Source organism: Fukomys damarensis, unplaced genomic scaffold (genome assembly GCF_012274545.1).
Source record: "Fukomys damarensis isolate Sample0158 unplaced genomic scaffold, DMR_v1.0_HiC HiC_scaffold_23, whole genome shotgun sequence".
In the NCBI taxonomy this organism is placed as follows: domain Eukaryota; kingdom Metazoa; phylum Chordata; class Mammalia; order Rodentia; family Bathyergidae; genus Fukomys; species Fukomys damarensis.
The window spans coordinates 1,848,925-1,867,653 of NW_022900935.1; the positions used below are offsets into that span (position 1 = coordinate 1,848,925).

Here is an 18,729-nt window from a genome sequence, read left to right on the forward strand (position 1 = left end):
GAATGGACCCAACTGCACTGAACTGTAGGCTTAAGAGAATTAAAGTGGCCGGGGGTGGAACCTTGTGGGAGAGCGTGTACTTAGAGCGTGCAAGGCCCTCAGTTCAGTCTCCAGCACCAGATTTAATAACAAAAAAAAATCACAATGCTAAAATTTATATTATGTAACATAAAAAAAAATTGTAGGTTAGATCAATCCCATAATGAGCTTATCCAGAGTAAAAAGGGAAAGAGGGACAGAGGGACAGAGAGGGAAAGAGTTTGAGGGTATCTTATCTGGTGAGTCATGGATTTTGGATAGGAGAAATACCCACACTGGCCCGGTACATGCTAGATGCTCAATAAATACAGCCCTCTTGGAATGAAGGAGAGCATGGTAGGGGGGCACCTGACTGTGCGAAGCGTTGCAGCCCCTAGAATATTCTATGAGACGTCCATGTGAAGCCGGGGATGATTCTTAAATTACTTATGTTGAAGTGTGACTGCTTGGGAGTCTCCGGACAGACCACCGACCACACCGAGTAGGAGCAAAAATCAGCTTTATTGCCGGCGACTTCAAGGGATTCAAGTCACCTCGAAAACGTCAAACAGAAGTTTACTCTCCTTTTTATACCTTTATGTTTCTATGGGAGGGGAAAAGAGCAACCATAGTCACTGGGGAAACAGCCATCAACCTAAACGCAGGGGCGTCTGGATGGAGGGAGAAGCCGGCCGGCCTGGCCAATCTAGCGCCCGGCCCTGTCTTGGACCAAAGTGTCCTGCAGAGGGCGCAAGTATAAATTGAGGCTCGGGAGTTGCCGCTCTAGCCAGAGCCTGATCATAGAGCCGCACGACTTCCGGTCCCGGGGAAGCTGAGGGAGCCGGAAGTCCGCTGGGCTCCGGGCTTCGCGATGGAAGAGAGCGACTATGAGTCGGTGCTCTGTGTCAAGCCGGAGGTCCATGTCTACCGCATCCCACCGCGGGCCACCAACCGTGGCTACAGGTGACCTCCCGCTGGCCCGGGTTTAACCCCTTGTGCGCCGCCCCGACACACCCACTACGGGAGCCGTGCAGGACCCCGTCCAGTTTAGGGGCGAAGGGGAGGTGGTGCTGGGCGTTTTCAGTTGGGGGCCAGAGCAAGAAGCGGGGCGGACCCAGAGTCGAGGCTGTCAGTACCAGACGCGGGACTTCTGGCGGCGGGGAAGTCTTTAGAACCTAGCGCTTGGGGACCTCTGGGGGCTGCCGGGGGCCCTGAACTCGGTCATGGGTGGTGGTGTCGCGGCGCTTTCTCTTCCGAGGCTCACCGATGGCCTTCCATTGGGTCTTGGAAGGCCATAAGGGGTGGGGAGGACCCGTCACTGGCCAATTCCCTGAGGGCAGGGGAGGGAGCCCAGAACCTGCCAAAGAGACCCAGACCTGCGGAGCTTCAAGCTGGTTGGTGGCTGAAGTCCAGGGAGCCTTTCCTGCCCGTCTCCCTGCCCCCCGGGTGTCACCCTTGATAACTGCTTGTAGTAAGTAGTTGGGAGGACCCCATCCTCACTTAGTTTGTGTAATTTTCTCCAGAGACAAAGAAATACCTATGCTTGTAAAGGATAAGAGTGTCTGTGGAAGGGACCGTAGGGAAGGCGAGCAGGGTTGAACTGTGTACCTTTTTGTGTTGTTTTCATTTCATTATCCTTGTGTGAAAAAAAGGTGCCCTCCCCGCCATCCAAATAACCAGTGTGTATCACTGAGTGGTGGCGGGAGCTGACACTTCAGGAGAGCGGTGGCTCCCGTAGTGTGTGCCAGGAGATCCTGAGATAAGGGATTGGCTTGCTCATCCGCCCTCCTGCCACCTTGTTACTTCCCAGTTGCGTTAGCACGGGCTGGTAGTGAAGCGTCTGCGTCCGTGATGGAACTCGAAAACACTGGGACAGCAACTGTAAGAAGAATGCATTTACTTTGTCAACAAACTGGAGATGGGGCATCAAACCAGGGATGGACATCTACCCTGATCTGCTGTCGGGTTTAAGCAGGGTGGGTTAGGTTCCTTTTGGTCCCACAGAAAGCGAAGTTACTGGATGGCAGGCCTAGCTGGTTTAGCAGAGAGGAAACTATCAACCTCTGTGTCACCCTCCACTTCTCCTTAGCCAGAAGCTAAGTCCTGCTGCCCTGGTAAGAGGAACCAAAACCAGGTCTGCTGACTGGTGAATCGAGCATCTGCATTTGTGTGGCCTACAAACCAAAAATCTTCATCCACAGTTCTTTTTTTTTTTTGGTACTAGGGATTGAATTCGGGTCCTTGCACTTGTGAGGCAGGCGACAGAACCACTGAGCTAAATCCCCAGCCCCATCCACATCTTGAGAGCTGATACGTGCTTAGCAGGAACTTCCAAGAAATGTCTCCTGGAAACACCCATAGTTCTTGGTATTTAGGGGTTTTACTAAGCTGCTTCTCTGAAGTTACTGTTTTAGAAGCCAAAAGAGGATGTTGGTGTTGGTCTATGGCTGTGGTTGCAAACCTATGAGTGCTGTTGTAAGTTGTTATTAGTGAAAGCTTAAAGTTTCCACCATCACTGGTCTCTGCTTTTGTGGGCTTCTTTCTGCCCAGGATACCTTTGCGAATATATTTCCTAAATATTCACTTTTCTAATATGTGCTCTTGTGCACTGTTACCGGACTTTTCTGTCTCTCTCCTGTACTTTTCCTCTGAGATGGTCTCGGTCCCAGTTGGGTCCTCTGACCGCCAGGGTCTAGCAGGGTCCAAAACCAAGACCTCCCCTCCCTCAGCTGCTTGCTCTGTGGAAAGGAATCCAGAAGGAAATCCCACTTGAAGGGAGATCTCTCGTGTAGAATGGGAGTTAGCAAGGTACAATGTACTGTTTTTGAATGGCCTGCAAGCTAAGAATGTTTTCACATTTTTACATATTGGGGAAATTTCTGAGGAATATTTCATAGTGTGAAAATTATGAGAGTTTCAGGCTTCAGTGTCTGTCTGTATAGCGTCATTAAAACAACCATGCTTGGCAGAAAATATTTCCCGCATACATGTTGTCTGACTGCTACTCTCTCCAATACCAGAGTTGCCTGGTTGTGACAGAGGCTGTGTGGCCTGCAAAGCCCAAAATATTTACTGTTCTTTGTAGAAAGTTTGCCAATCCTTGGTCTAGAGCAAGTGGCCTTTCCCATTCTTGTGTCCAGCACTGGAAAAAGAGCGGCAGCATCTGGTAGAGGCTCAGTGGATTTTGTTCCCATAGGGCCTCGGAGTGGCAGCTGGACCAGCCATCATGGAGTGGCCGGCTGCGGATCACTGCAAAAGGGAAGGTGGCCTACATCAAGCTGGAGGACAAGACCTCAGGTACAGGCAGGGGAGGCTGCCCAGGGCTGAGATGTCTCTGTCCCAGGGGATGAAGGTAGAGGTGACCGTGGCCAGCCAGGCTGCTCAGGCCTCATGGGACTCGGAGACCCTGTATACATTTCAGCTCCCCCAATTCATGGGTTCAGTTGTAGAAACTACTGTCCGCAGGTGTGAAAAGGAGTCTTTCTTGTCAATACTTGTTCCTTCTGGGGGTCCTTCGGAAGCCACTAGTTTTAGAGGCTAGAGACCTGCAGGGTGGTCCCAGCAGAAAGCAGGAAGTCAGAGCTTTCCTGGAAGAGAGGCTTGGCTCAGAGGCTGCTGAGCTGGGTTCTTGCTGAGGAATTCTGTTTATCAGCCTAACGGTAACTCCCCAGCTGCCGCGCCCTATAACTGGAGGGGCTGGGAACTTCCCTGCTCAGCTCTGTGTGGTGAGAGGACAAGCCACGCTGGGCTGCATTTTGCTCAGCTGGCAGATACAGTCTGCAGAAACCTCCTCAGGCGTCCTGGGCCACTGGTGATCCTGGAGGGTAGCGCACCTGGAATCTCCCAGCCTGAGACCTGGTTTGGGGATTGATTGGGCACAAAGCCCGCTCAGTGAGGAGCCACAGCTTTCCGTCATGTAGATTTTTCTAATACGTGGAGAGAAGAAAGTATGAAGATTAAGAGGCAAAGCTGCCCGCTGTGCCTTCTCAGAAAGGTCTGAGTTGTCCGACCTTGGGCAGACACATGACCTTCAGAGCCTTGGCCCCATTTTTGTTGAAAGGATCGCATTAGTTCCTCCCCATGATTTCCCTGCTGGAAACAGAACATGAGCAGATATTTCCCCTTTGTTCCATAAGCTGTAAGGTGACCCAAAGTCGCATCTCCCAAAGTGTGATGACCAAAAATGTCCCCAGATCTTGCCAGCTGTCTCTGTGGGGAAAAGAGAGCAAAAGAGGTGCCAGCGTTGGGTGGACAAATTGACAAGAAGCTGCAGACTCCGTCAGTTTCGATTAGGTTCAGCCTTGGTGCCCTGTCACTCTAGGCCACAGGACTGGTAGAGATGCTTGGTTCAGTACTTATGCCAAGCAGAGCACAGCAGCTCTGAGGAACTGGTGTTGAAAAAAAAAAAAAAAAAAAGGGGGCATTTCCCAAGGGCACCTTTTAAAATGACTTCTTTTGCCATCTCTGACACAGATTGAGTCAGCCTGCTCTGGAGTCTCCCATAGGTGTAGAAACTTTCTCCTTTTCACAGGTCCTGAGGCCCTCCTGAGTCTCCCTCGTGTGTGAGGCCTCTTGAAGGGGGTGCCCCGTCCAGGGCCTCAGGCGTTCAGTGCATCCTGTACTTGGGTAAAGCAGGTGGGCCAGGTGGGAAGCAGCTCCACGTGGGAAAGGAGGCCCATCTTTGGGAGATCTTGTAATTTTAGGGAAAGCCAGAAATCTGAATTGTTTCACATGTAGTTTGATTTTGAAATATTTGGCTATGAAATAAAATTAGTAATACCACGGACTGGGTTTGACCCGTAAGCCACTTCTGACTTAGAGCTTTCCTTGGTTCTGATCCTGTGTCATTTCCTTCAACAAGAATACATCTGATGGACACTGGGTGTGGTGGCGCACGCCTGTAATCCCAGGACCTGGGAGGCCGAGGCAGGAGAATTACTGCAAGTTCTAAGGCAGTCTGGGCTGTGTTGTGAATTCAAGGCCAGCCTTAACTATATCTTGAGACCTTGTCTCAAAAAAATTAAAAAGAAAGAAAAATGATTTGATGGATTGGGGATTTAGCTCAATGGATCTGCTTGCCTTGCAAGCTCAAGGTCCCAGGTTCAGTCCCTGGGACCAAAAGAAAGAAAGGATTTGACGGGAATCCTGAGCAGATCAGCTTATCTGCCTTGGCCTGCCGGAGTCATCTCAGGAGGGAGGCCCGGTGTTGTGATAGAAGCACCAGGCTGGCGGGCTCGGGGCTCACCCCACTGTGCTTTCAGGGGAGCTCTTTGCCCAGGCACCAGTGGATCAGTTTCCTGGCTCAGCAGTGGAGGGCGTGACAGACTCCAGCAGGTACTTCATCGTCCGCATCGAAGATGAAAATGGTACGTGTGGGTCTGGCTGCCTCCTCTTAGCAAGGCGTTCTCTGCCCTGGGAAAGTGGACTGATTGTGTGTCATCCCCCAGGGCGAAGGGCATTTATTGGAATTGGCTTTGGGGACCGAGGTGATGCCTTTGACTTCAATGTGGCATTGCAGGACCATTTCAAGTGAGTGCTTCTGGGAGAGACGGCTCATGCCTCCTCCCTTCTTTCTCTGTCCTGGACGACTCTCCGGGTTAGGGTATGCAAGCAGCTCCGTGTGGTTTGTGTGCTAGCTGAGTCTCAGGAACATCCAGTCCTCCTTGTGGTCTGGCCACCTTCTCTCCACTTTGCCCGACCCCGTCACAGATGTTTTACCTTCCCTGTGGCCTGTCTCTGCCTTCCCAGTCCCCTGCCCAGCCTGTGAGGTGTCACATCTCTTCTTGCCAGCCCCTAGCTGCCACAGTCTTTGTCACACTCCTTTGGTCTCTCTGGGCCTCCTCTTCCCTGATATAAGGGTCACTCTGATTCCCAGGGCACCAGCAGATGCCTCGGTGTCCTTTATGGAAAGACAGGGCACAAAAATGCACCTCTGCCACCTGTAGGACACCAGCAAGTGGACACTACCCAGCCACTTGTGTGGGAACTCTTGTCCCTGGTGGCTGCTAGATGGCCTTGAATGGAGGTTGGAGACACCTTTGTGTTGGCCTCTACTTCTGTCCTCTCTCACCATGTCTGAGACGGATTGTGCCCAGACCTTGCCAAGAACTGGGGAGAGGGCCAGGCCCTCCCAGTACTTCCTGAAGCCCAGTGGTGAGACCCCGTCCGTATAAGGGATCTCATTGAGTTCCCAAGCATCTTCAGACTTGGATCATCAGCCATCATGGAAGCTGACATGCATGCAGCTGCTAGTGTCAGAGCTGGGATTTGAACTCCTGACTCCCACCCCAACCTCTGTAACCTTCATCCTGCACTGAGGCGAATGTGTGCTAATGTACAGGTGCTCTCTCCTGCCTCACTGTTCTGTCCTGTTCTCTCTCCAGGTGGGTGAAACAGCAGTGTGAGTTTGCAAAACAAGCCCAGAACCCAGACCAAGTCCCCAAATTGGACCTGGGCTTCAAGGAAGGCCAGACCATCAAGCTCAGCATTGCAGTGAGTCTCACCTCGCACGACTATTGGCCATGACCGTGTGATGCTCGTGGCTGCCCAGCCCCACCTGCCACTGTCCTCAGAGTCCACCTCTGTCAGTGCAGCTGGTGTCCGTTGAGCACCTGCCCAGGCCGGGTTTGCACCTGTTCCACAGAGACCTCTGCTCTCGTGGGGCTCGGAGCTGAGACGAGCTGTGGGCAGGTGCAGGTACGAGAGGTGCTGTGACTGAGGGCTGCCCTGGTGTTGTGAGCACCCAGAGAAAGGACCATAACGGGACCCACGAATCGCTTCCCAAAGGGACCCAGCTACAGGGGGGGGTGAGGGACCAGAGGACGGTTCAAGCCTCTGAGTTGAGAATCAGCATGGGTCACTCGTTGCCAGAGCTGTGTCTCCATCCTGGCTGTGACAGTGGGTGAGGAGGGGTCCGTCGGCTCCTCCCAAGCTCTGCCTTGGCCTTGTGCCTCAGGTAAGGAAGACTGAGGTGCTGTGGGCCAGAAGGCATCGGGCGGGTGTTGGGAGTGTCGTCCTGGCTCCCTGTGTCTTTGTTCTGAGTGGCTCTGTATCCGGCCCCTCTTGGCTCCTGTTGGGTAGGAACAGTTGGGGTGAGCGGGGCGGCCGGGGTTCGGCCTTTACTCGGCTGTAGGGGTACAGTGGAGAGATGGAGTTGGAGTCAAGAGTCTGGGGAACCAAGTGGGTTTGTTTTTTGATGAAAGTTTGTAACTAAAATAATGCTTTTCCTCTTTACTTACCATGTCTTTCTTCTCTTTTCTGCTTCATGCTGGTGATGTTTGGGACCCTTGAAGTTGGCCGAGTGGCCTTAAGAGAAAATACAGGTCCAATCCAGTGGACTTATTGGGATGTGATTCTTTCTCTTACTTGGAAGAAACCTTTCTTTTTGGTACCAGGGATCGAACTCGGGTCCTTGCGCTTGCGAGGCAGGTGGCGGAACCACTGAGCTACATCCCCGGCCCCAGAAACTAACATTTAATGAGCATCAGCTGTGGGCCAGGCAGTGTTTCCAGGCATTTCACATGCAATTAAACATCCTCCCCTTTCTCCAAGCCAAGGATGTTGAGGCGCAGAGAGGTGACAGGACCAGACCAGGTTCTCAGCCCAGGACGGACGGGCACAGCTGGGCTCCCCAAGGCCCAACCCATCTCACCACGTGACTAAGCCGCTGCTTCCTTCCAAGTAGGGAGCGCTGTCGTCTCCATCTGTGTAACGTGTGCTGCTTTCTGGCTATGCTCCGTGCTCAGTTTTGTGTTTTTCACGTTTTATTAAAGTATAATGTGCATACATAAAGTGCCCACGTCACAGTGCAGAACTGTGCATTTTAGAAAAACCAAACTTGCCAACGTAGAAACTTGTCCCAGACCAGGAAGCGGAAGGCTGCAGCACCGGGGAAGCCCTTCCTGCCCAGCCCAGCCTCAGAGGCTCTAGAGGTCCTTGATAGCTTTCTCGGGTGGAGTCGTGCACTTCTCTTCTTGGTGTGGCCTCTCTCTCTCACCGAGTGTAATTAAGAGCTGTGACAGGGTGCGTGGCTTGGCCCTTTTCCCTGTTGTAGCACGTACCCCGGTGCGAGCGTGTGCAGGGTACCTGCGGTACTGAGGGTGGACACGGGAGTGTCCTGTGTGGGGCAACTCCAGAGGGAGCTGCTGCTCACGCTGGAGCTCGTGTCTCCGTGATGGATTCGCGCTTTGTTCCCGGGTCTGCGTCCAGGACTGGGGTTGTGGTGCCGCGATCCTGTGTTGCGCTGCACAGTCTGTCATTTATCTGTTTTACGAGTGCACGACAGAGACGTAGGAGTGGTTCCACGTTGGTTTATTTATACGTGTATTAACTCACTTTGGACAGCCCTCTCCCCCGACTCTTTCAAGCACTTTTTGCAAGTTTTACTGATCTCCACATCCACAGCAGTGCACGAATGACCTCTTGTCCCTGTGGATGCTTTTGCCCTTCTGGCGGATGGGTAACGGTGTGTCATTGTAGTTTTAACGTGCGTTTCCCCGATGATGAGTGAATCGGGTGCTGGGTTTTACAGTATCCGTGTTAGTGATAGATTTAGAATTGTACCACGCTGAGTATAGCCCACGACAGTGAAGGTGCTAGATAGGACCATCTTCTGGTTGTACTGGTGTTGGGGGCCTGGGGGGGTCCCTCTGGCTTTCCTCACGGGGTTTTCTGACGCGTCTGGACCCCGACAGAACTGACCCAATTTGTATTCCTCTCCTCTCCAGAATATGAAGAAGAAGGAAGGAGCGGCTGGGACTCCCCGAGCCCGGCCTGTCAGCACGGGAGGAGTGAGCCTGCTTCCCCCACCCCCTGGGGGCAAGGCCTCCACCCTGGTCCCACATCCTGGGGAGCAGTTGTCGTTGGGGGGGTCACCTGTCCAGCCGGCAGCTGCTCCTGGTTCAGGTCAGTGTTTGTGGGTGCCACTGAATATGTACCTGTGGGTTGCAGCCCTGGCTTTCCTTCCTCCTACTCAGTGATCTGTCACTTTGTACCTGTAGTTGGCAGGGAGGATGTGGGTGCCACAGAGGCCTCTGCTTTCCCCTCAGGGTGTCTGTCCTCCCTGATAGCGAGCGTGTAGATCCTCGTCCTCTCTCTGAATCCGGTGGCGGGTCGAGTCCCAGGCATAAAGGCCCACTGTGTGGGGCCAAGACTGCCAGCGGCTGGCACCGTCTGTGGAGGAGGGGCCCTGAGCTGGCCGGGAAGGAAGGAGAGTAGGACAGGGGTGTTGGCGTTCAGGGCAGAAACAGGAGAGTGCCCAGGCTCAGACTGGGGCATGTGAGGCGTGTCGAGGGGAGCTGGGGATCGGATAGGAGATGGGGTTTAGAGGGGGCTCTTCTTCCTCTTCTTCTTCTCCCTGCCCCCTCCTCCTTTTTTCGGTACCAGGGATCGAACTCAGGACCTTGCACTTGCAAGGCAGGCGTGGCACCACTGAGCTACATCCCTGGCCCTGGAGAGAGCCTTTCTGAGGGCCACACAGCCCAGCCCTCGGGGCGTCCCTTGCCCCCCCTGCCCGTGCTGCCCAGCGTGATGTCCCTGGCCATCCGTGTGCTGGGAGGTCATGCCCTGCCTGCCTGCTCCTCCCAGCTCTCACCTGTTCTTGGCGGCAGCGTCCAGGCAGAAAGCCTCCTTACGCTCCTGGTGCTTGGTTGCTTCTCTGTGCAGAGGTTGGGCTTCCAGCCACAGCCTGCTGGGGAAAGCAGCAGGAGGCACAGGCAGGAGCCCCTGTCCTGGCACCAGGAGTTGCTGTTTAAGCTTCCTTTCTCCCAGAGCCTCGGCATCTCCAGGTGCAGGCCAGCAGTCTCCACTCTTGCTCCTCTTCTTATACATCTGCTCGCTAGAGCTGAGAGCCGCCGCCTCCGCCCTCCCTGAGTTTCTGGTGCTGCTTCTGGGGCATGACTGGTAGAGTGTTGGGCCCAGGGGATGCTGTAGGGACAGACGCCCCCAACGTAGGGTGGGTGGAGTTATATCCTGGAGAACCCACTGTACCTTCAAATTACAAGTCAGAAATGCATTTGGCATTGCTAGAGCCGAGCACATGCCCGCGCTGTAATCCCAGCACTGAGGGAGGAGGAGGAGGGTTTCCCAGCTGACTGGTAGTCCCACCCGGGTGGGCAACTTAGTGAGACCCTGTCTCAAAAATTATAAGAGTAGGGGCTGGGGATTTAGCTCAGTGGTGCTGCCACCTACCTCACAAGCGCGAGGTCCTTATGAGAGCTGGGCTTTAGCTCAGTGAGAGAGCACCCTTGCCTTCAGTCTCTGGTACTGGAAAAAGACAGCATCCTGATAAACCACTGATAAAGTGGGAAAGCTGTGACTCAGACTGTCCGGCTGGAGTGGGTCTGTTCAGCAGGTGTCCCTGCTCTCTCCGGCTCCTGTTCAGGTCCGAGCTGGGTGGTCAGGCGGTCTGCAGACAGGGCCGGTCACACAGTGCTCACCACACCAGCATCTGTCGGCTCTAGCTCGCATTCGTGGGGCCCCCACCCCCTTGAAAACAGTCACTTCTCTGCACCCCGTCTGCAGGGCAGACTAGAAACAATGCCCGTAGGGGCCAGGGATTTGGCTCAGTGGTTCTACTGCCTGCCTTGCAAGTGCAAAGACCTGAGTTAAATCCCTGGTACCAAAAAAGAAAAGAAACAAAATGAAACAATGCCCACCACAGCACCAGTTTCCTGTGAAGATCCAGTGAGCTGATCTGGGAACTGCACTTAGAGCTTCATCTAGAACCTTGTGAGCATTCATGGGTGGTTCTTCCTCCCTTTGTTAATGTTACCCCATTACAGCCATAGAGTGCTGGGCCTGTGCTGAGCGTTCCGGGTACACTGACTCATTTAATTCTCCCAGCAGTCCTGTGAGGTAGTCATGGTTACCGTCTCCACTTCAGAGATGATAGAACCAAAACTTAAGTGACCTACACACACAGTCACAAGACCAGGAATGTGGTGGCACATGTCTGTAATCCAAGCACTGAGGAGGCTGAGGCAGGAGAGTCACTGAGAGTTTGAAGCCAGTCTGGGCTACACAGTGAGCCCTCCCCAGCCCCCTTTTCTTTTGCCTTTTGAGACAGTCTCATTATGTACGGTCTAGGCTGGCCTAAACTGGCCTGGACTGATGGTGATCCTCCTGTCTCAGCCTCCTAGGATTACAGGTATGCACAACATCACTCAGTTTACGTAGTGTGTGAACTACATAGCGAGACCTTGTCTCAAAAACAGACCTGAAGCCAGTGCTGGTGTGTCTTCCTGGGGGACTGGCAGGGTTCACACAAGATGATGTGGCTGAGCACTTGGCAAACCATGAAATTCACCACTGAGGGCCTTGTTTTATCTGTTCTTTTAGCCCGGCACAGAGGAGAAATAGCAGATTAGTGGGAAAGCAGAGGGTGGCAAGCACAGGCCCCTCAGAAGGGACAGTTGCAGCACAGGCAAGGTGCCAGCAGAGCCCCAAAGCAGGCACCACTGCTGCCTCCCACCCAGTGACGAGATCCCTGAGGCCCGCTTCTGTGTCTCCTGTGCTCTTCTGCAAGGCGCTCTCGGACCTGACCTGCTGGGGACTGGGTCTTGACACATATCTGGTGCCGGATGCTCTTTTTTTGAGACTTCAGCATCCTCTTCAGGCCTGAGCGACAGGTGACATGTGGCTTGTTCCACCTTCCTCTTGCTCTCTGCTCCCCAGACACCCTCAAGGGCTCACGAGGGTGATGGTGGAAATATGTAACTCGCTGGTGTTACAGAGCCCGGAGCTGTGCCACTGTCACTCGGTCTCTGACTCCCTTGTCTCTGCTTTCTCCTCACCCATTGGACCTGGAAGCAGCAATAGGAGTTGCTACCGTATCCTGGCCACAGTCCAACCCCGCCACTGCTGCCACCGCTGACATCTGGGGAGACTTTACCAAGTCCACAGGGTGAGGAGAGCTGCGTTCTGGCATGGCCAGGCCGGGTAGGACGGCCCCACACATGGTCTTCCTGGTGGGCAGGTCTCACCGGACTCTTTCAGGCCAGCCTGGGCACCTGCCTTGGGTGGCACGTTGTCCTCTGTGCCTCCCTGAAGGCCTTTGCAGCTCCCCACTACCTGAGGCCACCTGTTCAACTCTGTGTGGTCCTCTGTACCACCACAACACGTGCCTGGCTTGTCCCCAGAACCTCACCCTGCTGTCCTGGCTGTACACCTGGCCCACCTTGGTGGCACCCCTGAGGGAAAGTGTCTGGCCTGGCTGGACTGCAGGAGGCTTCAGGCCTTCCCTTGGGGTCAGGGTCACCATTATCCAGGTGGACAGGCTCTGGGCCTGGGTCAGCTCCAGATGGCGAATTATTTGGATGGTGTGTGTGGTCTCATTCCAGCTACTCAGTCCTGCTCTGCAGCATGGAAGAGCCACGCAGGATGGACATAGGTGGGCACAGCTGTGTGCGGCCAAACTTTACTTACAAGGCACGATACAGCCCATAAGAGTCTTTTTAAAGAAAACACACAGATTTGGTCCCTGAGCCACAGTTGGCTGACTGCTGCCCTAAACCATTTAGAGGCTGCTTAGAGCAGTGATGGCGAACCTTTCAGGGCTCTCAGGGATAGAACAGCACGTGTGCCATGGCTTTGCCACCACGGGCTCAGAGCTCTGGCCCAGCGACCCACGTTCTATCTGCTTTCAAACAGCTGAGCTCCCACCCTCCCTGTGTCCCCCTTACAGGTCAACTTCCAGCCAGATGCAGCCGGGCACAGGCTGGGTTCAGTTCTGAACAGAGCACAGCTTTTTCTGACGCTGCGTGTGGGAAGGAGCTGCTGTGTCCCGGCGCGGAATGGAGGCAGTGTGCCCTGGCTGGCTCCCGCAGCATCCTCTCCTCTCTCTGCTGGCTCTTGACAGACTGGCCCTGTGGGGCAGTAAACTGGCCCCACATCAGTGTTTCCGGAATTCGACTGTGCAGCTAGAGCTCCAGAGAAGAAACTCCAGGACCCCTACCCGGTCCCTCTTGAGACCGTTCTTCATTGCAGAGACCCGCATTAAACATGAGCCCCAAAATCAACAGAATGGGTTAAGTTTGCGGCTCAGACTCAGAGCAGCCCTGCTTGGGGTACAGGTGTCGCGGGGTCACTTGGCGGGGAGCTTTCTACACTTCTCTTGGTGGTCGTCACTCAGTCAGGTGCCCTTCAAAGGATCCCCGCCTCATTTCTAGTGGGTCCGCGGGCTGAGCTTGAACAGGCCATCGGGGAAAATGGAAGGAGGAGTAAGCATCTTTTTTTTTTGGTACCAGGGATCGAACGCGGGACCTTATGCTTGTGAGGCAGTCATCGGCACCGCTGAGCTAAATCCCTGGCCCTGCTTTTTAAAATGTACTATTTTGCTTTGCTAACATTCAAATCCGCACTAACTCGTCTTTGCAGTGTGCCAGCACGGAGCTCGGAAGGTGCTGCCCACCCGCTGGCCCAAGCCCACACAGCACTGGTTCCGCTCGCCTGGTCCCTGTCTGCTAGCCAGGTGGGCAGGCGGGGATGGGGGTGGACAGCGTGTGGCAGGAAGGTGCAAACTTGTCATGGAGCTGGGCGGCCTTCCTGCCTGCTGGCAGCTCCTGTGGACGTGGACTTTTCTCTGAAGTGCCTTATCCTCAGGCAGCCTCCTAGCTGACTTCCTCCGTCGGGGACTGGGAATGACAGACAGAGGGGCAGCGAGTGCTGGAGTCTGGACGGCCAGTTTACAGGGAAACACTTGATCTGTGTGCACCGTGGAGATTTCTTTATTGAATTAACCTTACCTCTCAGTGAAAAGATTTCTTTTGTGGAAGGTCAATATCATGAGCTGAAGTGTTGACCTTTCTGTGGGACCAGATTTTTAAGAAATAAATATTCCTCCTTCTGTCAGTGTATGTCTAAGATGGATGTGCTTTTGGCTGCATGGCTGCTCGGCCCTCCAGGATGCCACCGAGGCTCACAGTCACCTGCGTGACTGGCCACGTGTCCCCATAGGATCTGGGACATTTGACCCGGTTGCCCCAGGCCATCAGATGTCTCCCCTGTGGGCAGGCGTTTCCCATCGTGGGGACGGTGCAGGTGGCAGCTTAAGTCACACTCTGGAAGTCTGCCCTGCAGCCCTGCTGGGAGTGGGCCCCAGCTCCACCTACCCCACATCTCCTTTGGAGGAAGGGTGTGCATGGGCACTGGGGTCAGGCAAGGTGAGAACAGCTACAAGGGTGAGTGAATACTGTGGGAGGAGAGATGAAAACAGGATCCTCTCACCCACTGAGCAAGGACAAGGCGATGGCACCCAAAGGTGCATTTGTGTATCTGAGTGTTTCACATTACTTTACTTCCCAAGTTATCTCAAGTTCAGGCTCAAATAAGAAAGCTTGGGCCTAGAGGAAACCCTGAATTAGAAGTGTGTTGCCTTGGACGTGGGCCCTGGGATGCTGGAGACAGACCTGGGCTTTGGATCTGGGCCGTCCCTGGTGAGCAGTGACCGGCTTTCTTACCCAGGCATCACCTGGGTAAGACATACAAATCACTAGCTGGGGCCTGTTTAATTTGTCCTTAATTTCCTGTAGGGTCAGGTTAATAGGTAAGAGGAAGAGAGTAAGGATAAGGAATCAAGGATCTAATTTGAAAAGTTCCTTTAGGGGCCTGGTGACAGCATAGTTTGGTGCTATTGCCAACTGAAAAAATACTGGCCCAGGACCAGGGTCTCCAGATAAAGCTCCAATACCACGCTGGGCATCTCTGCAATTATACCTGGGATTGGAGCCTACATATCGGTGCCAGTATGACTTGGTAGGATAAGGCCTTGGTATAGGGTGTGAGACCTCAGCTGCTCTGCACATGGGGGATTCGGATGCCCTGGGAAGTGTGGCACGTGGACACTAGTGTGGCCACCGTGGTCCCACCCTGGTGTTTACAGCCTATGAAAGACCCTCCTCAAGTGTGGACTGCGTTCAGCTGGTACCCCGATCTGCGCCATTATTCATCTGCGTTTTTAAAATGATGAGGTGAGTTGTGACAGGCCAACTTGCTGAGCAGGTTGAAGGCAGGAGATCATAGGAATCCAGAGCCATTCTGGAGAACACTTGAGTCCCCATCGCAAAACAAAAACAAAAATAAGAGAAATGGTAATGAGAGAGCATAGAGATTGTGTAACCAGCCCAAAGTCACACAGTACGTGTAGAGCCAGGATAATAGAGCCAGGGCGTCTGGCCCTAGTATCCACGCTTTTAACTGGGCTATGTGCTTATGAGAAGTGCTCCCCGCAGGGCCTGCACATGAGGTGTACACGGATGTTCCCTTGCCCTCCGCGTGGGTGAAATGAGCTGCGATACAGCAGGTATCACACGACAGACCACAGGGTGCGGTGGGGTTTTTTTCCACTGGTGACTGGAAGCCTCGGTGCCTTCTGAGCACCCAGTAGGTGCTCAAGAGCTGTTGATTTCTCTGAGCAGGGAGTGAGAAGGGTGCTCTTTGGACATAGTAGACTAAGCAAGACCACTTCACTGTGTCTTGTGGACAGAGACTTTAATGTTTTTCCTATTTACAGACATGAAAGCAGGAAAATGAAGAGTATTATAATTATTTGTAATACTGTCATAGTGAAAGATTGGACGTCACCTACATATCTATGTGGGTGCTTGTCATTTAAACAGATCAATCACTCATGATGCTACAGCCTTATTCTGGTGGTATTTTTTCTTTTTTTTTTCTTTGTGTGGTACTGGAGATGGAACTCAGGACCTTGTGCTTGCGAGGCAGGCACAGCACCACTAAGCTACATCTCTGGCCCACCAGGTGGTATTTTCTGCAAAAATTATCACTGTTTCCTGCATTTTACAACTTTCTGTATTCTCATTTTTGTTTGTTTGTTTGTTTTTTGAGACAGGGTCTCACTATGTAGTTGAGACTGACCTGGAACTCACTGTGTAGCCCAGGCTGCTCTCAAACTCACAGTGATTCTCCTGCCTCAGCCTCCCGAGTGCTGGGATTACAGGCGTGCGCCACTACACCCAGCATCTGTATTCTCATTTGAAGTAAGAGATTCCTCCACCTTTTTCTCTTCCTCTGCAGAGATCTCCACAACCTCTTGCTGTTGAGAGTCGATCACCCACAGTCCCCCAGTGAGAGAGACAGAAGAACCACTGGCTCAGTTGTGACCGTGTGACGTTCAGCGTCTCTTACTACCTACATTGCAAGGCATCACTTGCTTATCAAGTTAAAATTCATTAGAAACATTTGCTTGTCTTGTGGAACAAGTTACAATCTAAGGTTTTACTGTTTAGATACACCATATATGTTTTGCTGTTGTATAAAAAATAGGAATGGAAAATATAAACTTAATTTGAGTAGAATGTGTCTGGACATGTATAGGAAACAGCACTCTAGGTGGTCTACAGAGTGAGATTAGGTGCCTAGGAGACAGAAATGGGGGACATATTTTCATTTTATAACTTTCTGTTCTATTTGCATTTTGAACCATGTCATCAAAAAGTCACTGTCATACCAATTCCCAAAGACAGCACAATTAACATTTTAGTGTTTTCTCGTTTTTTCCTATTACATGTAAGGAAAACATTATATTTCTTTTAGGAGTGTGGCCTTATTCTGTATTACTGTTCTGAAGCTTTTCATTTAATATATTGTAACCATCCCTCTAGTCATTGAATATTTTTCTGTAACTCTAGAATGACAGGTCATAGAATTCCATTATGTGAATAACCTGTGATTAACAATGCAAGTCTTCTGTGCTTGGCCATTTAGATCTTTTTAGTGTCTTGCTATTAAAGTCAGGCAGTACAGAAAGACTTTGCAAGTCAGACTTCAGATGCCCAGCAGGGCCATCTGACCAGAATACCCATCCTCCAAGCCTCTCAGTTAATGTGGTTGTACGGCTGGTGGGCAGAATCCGCCCCAGCCTAGCAGCGGGACTTGGCAGGCATTTGGCCTTAGCAACTTGGGGGTGGTAACTGTAGTTATGAGTTTCCCTGTTACCTGAGTTGCAGATTTAGAACCATCTGTAGCGGTCAGGTGAGCATCTGGTACAACTCCCTTCAGGTGGCTCATTCTGGGGTCACTGGGGTGGGCACCATCTGGTTAGGGGATAGGATGACCAGTAGTGGCAGCACTGGAGATTGAAATGACCGTGGGTGAAACTGAGCGGAGCCAGATCCGCAGAGCAGGGGACCCAGCGTACACAGGAGCACAGCTGGAAGTTCCCTAGCGTAGGTGCTTCCCTCCCCCAGGCACCAGGTGGCAGCAGGGGTGAGAAGGTCAAGGAGAGAGGAGCCATGTTTCTGCCCTTCCCAAAATCTCAGGCAGCATGGTGTACAGGAAAGATCATGGGACTGGAAGCCAGTGAACTTCCTGCTGTGTGTCTACAGCCAAGGACTCCCCATTTCTAAAATGGAGGGAATCCTGGAACCAGCTTTGTAATTTTGACCAGTTCAGGAGTGACAAGAAAATGTGAGAGAATCCAGCGTAGTGTGGTTCATGGGCAGTGTGGGCTGCTGGTGAGGCACAGGTACTCGTAGCCACAGGAGACCCAGTGGACAGGGCCTGGGCAGGCGAGGCAAAGGCAGGTCTCCTGGGGGGACCATCAAGGAGGGCCCTGGAGCCCTGGTGCTGTGGGGATCACTTCGAGCAGGCTCCACTGGGGCAGGCAGCACCACGCAGGAGTGAGGAGCAGGGCCAGGGACTCCACGCAGGGTGACAGGCCTGGGCCATGCTGGGACACCCAGCCGCCAGCTGTATGTCCTGGCAGAGCCAACCAGCCAGCCCTTCCCGGGGAAACTATGCCCTTCTCCCCCCAACTCAGAACCCTTACCCCAAACCCTAGGGATTGACCCAGATCTCCCCTGACCCAGCACTCTTGGCTCTGATGCAGGCTGCAGCTTTGCCAGCTCTTTCAAGGTCCAAGGCAGCTTTCTCAGGTGCTGAAAACAGGTTCCTTTCTGCCAAGATGAACTCCCATCCTCTCCACCCACCCTCAATCGACCCGCAGCTTTTCTCTCTGCACACTTGTTGCCACATCATAAGGTCAAATACACTTGTTAAAGCCGTACCCCTCCTGCTGCAGCTCTAGAATGAGACCCACCAACCCCGTTAGATTAATGATTTGCCCCAGTGCCTCTAAGAACAGAGGAATCCCGGGTATGGTGGTCGGCAAACCTCGGGAAGCTGTGGCAGAAGACCTTGAATCCGAGGCTGACCTGGTCTTCCTACTGAGACTTGTTTCAAAACACGAAACAACAAAGCCAGAAGGAAACGAGGCCAGGGCAGGAACGGAGGGAAGATATTGTTACTGTAGAGGTACTGTTACTGTAGAAATGAACTCCGGACGCGCACAGCTTGCATTTTAGTCCGGAAAGCCCGTTTCCTCTACGACCTCATTCCCATCCCGTTAGGGGAGCACGTCAGCTCGCTGGAGATGCTACTCCTTCACTGCGAGACAGAAAAGCAGATTTCCCTCCGCCAGGGGTCAGGTGGGCCCCGACGGGCTTCCAGGGGTCCCCACTCCGTCCTGCTGGGCGAGGGGTCTCTCATCCGGGCCAGGGCCTCGGAGGCTATCTCACACTCCGCGGCCGGCCGGACCGCAGCGGGACTGTGCAGTCGGGTGGGACGGCTGGGAGGCTTTGGGCCCCGCGCTTCCCCTTCGGCTTCCCGTAGTGCGGAAGGCGCCGATGATCAGCGCGCTGAGCTGTGCGGCGCAGTGAACGGACCGGCCGTGAAAAGCCTCCGGGCGGGGAGAGC

General features: G+C 53.2%; 1 protein-coding gene and 1 long non-coding RNA gene across 5 annotated transcripts; one reads left to right on the forward strand and one right to left on the reverse strand.

Moving 5' to 3' along the window:
• Positions 1-823: 823 nt before the first annotated feature.
• Necap2 (NECAP endocytosis associated 2) lies at positions 824-16,576 on the forward strand. 4 transcript variants are annotated; one of them, XM_010614180.3, is made up of 8 exons: positions 824-981; positions 3,215-3,315; positions 5,280-5,384; positions 5,466-5,547; positions 6,402-6,510; positions 8,745-8,922; positions 11,827-11,920; positions 12,701-12,842. In XM_010614180.3, the coding sequence occupies exons 1-8, from the start codon at positions 890-892 to the stop codon at positions 12,747-12,749; spliced, it is 810 nt and encodes a 269-aa protein (XP_010612482.1). In that variant the 5' UTR covers positions 824-889; the 3' UTR covers positions 12,750-12,842. The 4 variants fall into 4 exon arrangements, with proteins under 4 accessions (XP_010612482.1, XP_019061634.1, XP_010612483.1 ...); XM_019206089.2 differs by having other exon boundaries at positions 825-981; positions 11,830-11,920; XM_010614181.3 differs by lacking the exons at positions 11,827-11,920; positions 12,701-12,842 and adding an exon at positions 16,051-16,576 and having other exon boundaries at positions 825-981.
• On the reverse strand, positions 9,926-10,749 carry LOC109117742. Its single transcript, XR_004518548.1, has 3 exons — positions 10,674-10,749; positions 10,207-10,281; positions 9,926-10,005 (listed from the first exon to the last, which is right to left on the reverse strand). It is a non-coding gene; the product is annotated as an uncharacterized LOC109117742 (long non-coding RNA).
• Positions 16,577-18,729: the final 2,153 nt, after the last annotated feature.

What these genes read in the sequence shown, in the direction of transcription:
- Necap2 (XM_010614179.2), top strand. Translation starts at nt 890, where the DNA reads ATGGAAGAGAGCGACTATGAGTCGGTGCTCTGTGTCAAGCCGGAGGTC. An exon ending in GCCACCAACCGTGGCTACAG is followed by an intron (nt 982 to 3,214) that starts GTGACCTCCCGC and finishes TTGTTCCCATAG; the next exon opens with GGCCTCGGAGTGGCAGCTGG. An exon ending in GCATTGCAGGACCATTTCAA is followed by an intron (nt 5,548 to 6,401) that starts GTGAGTGCTTCT and finishes TTCTCTCTCCAG; the next exon opens with GTGGGTGAAACAGCAGTGTG.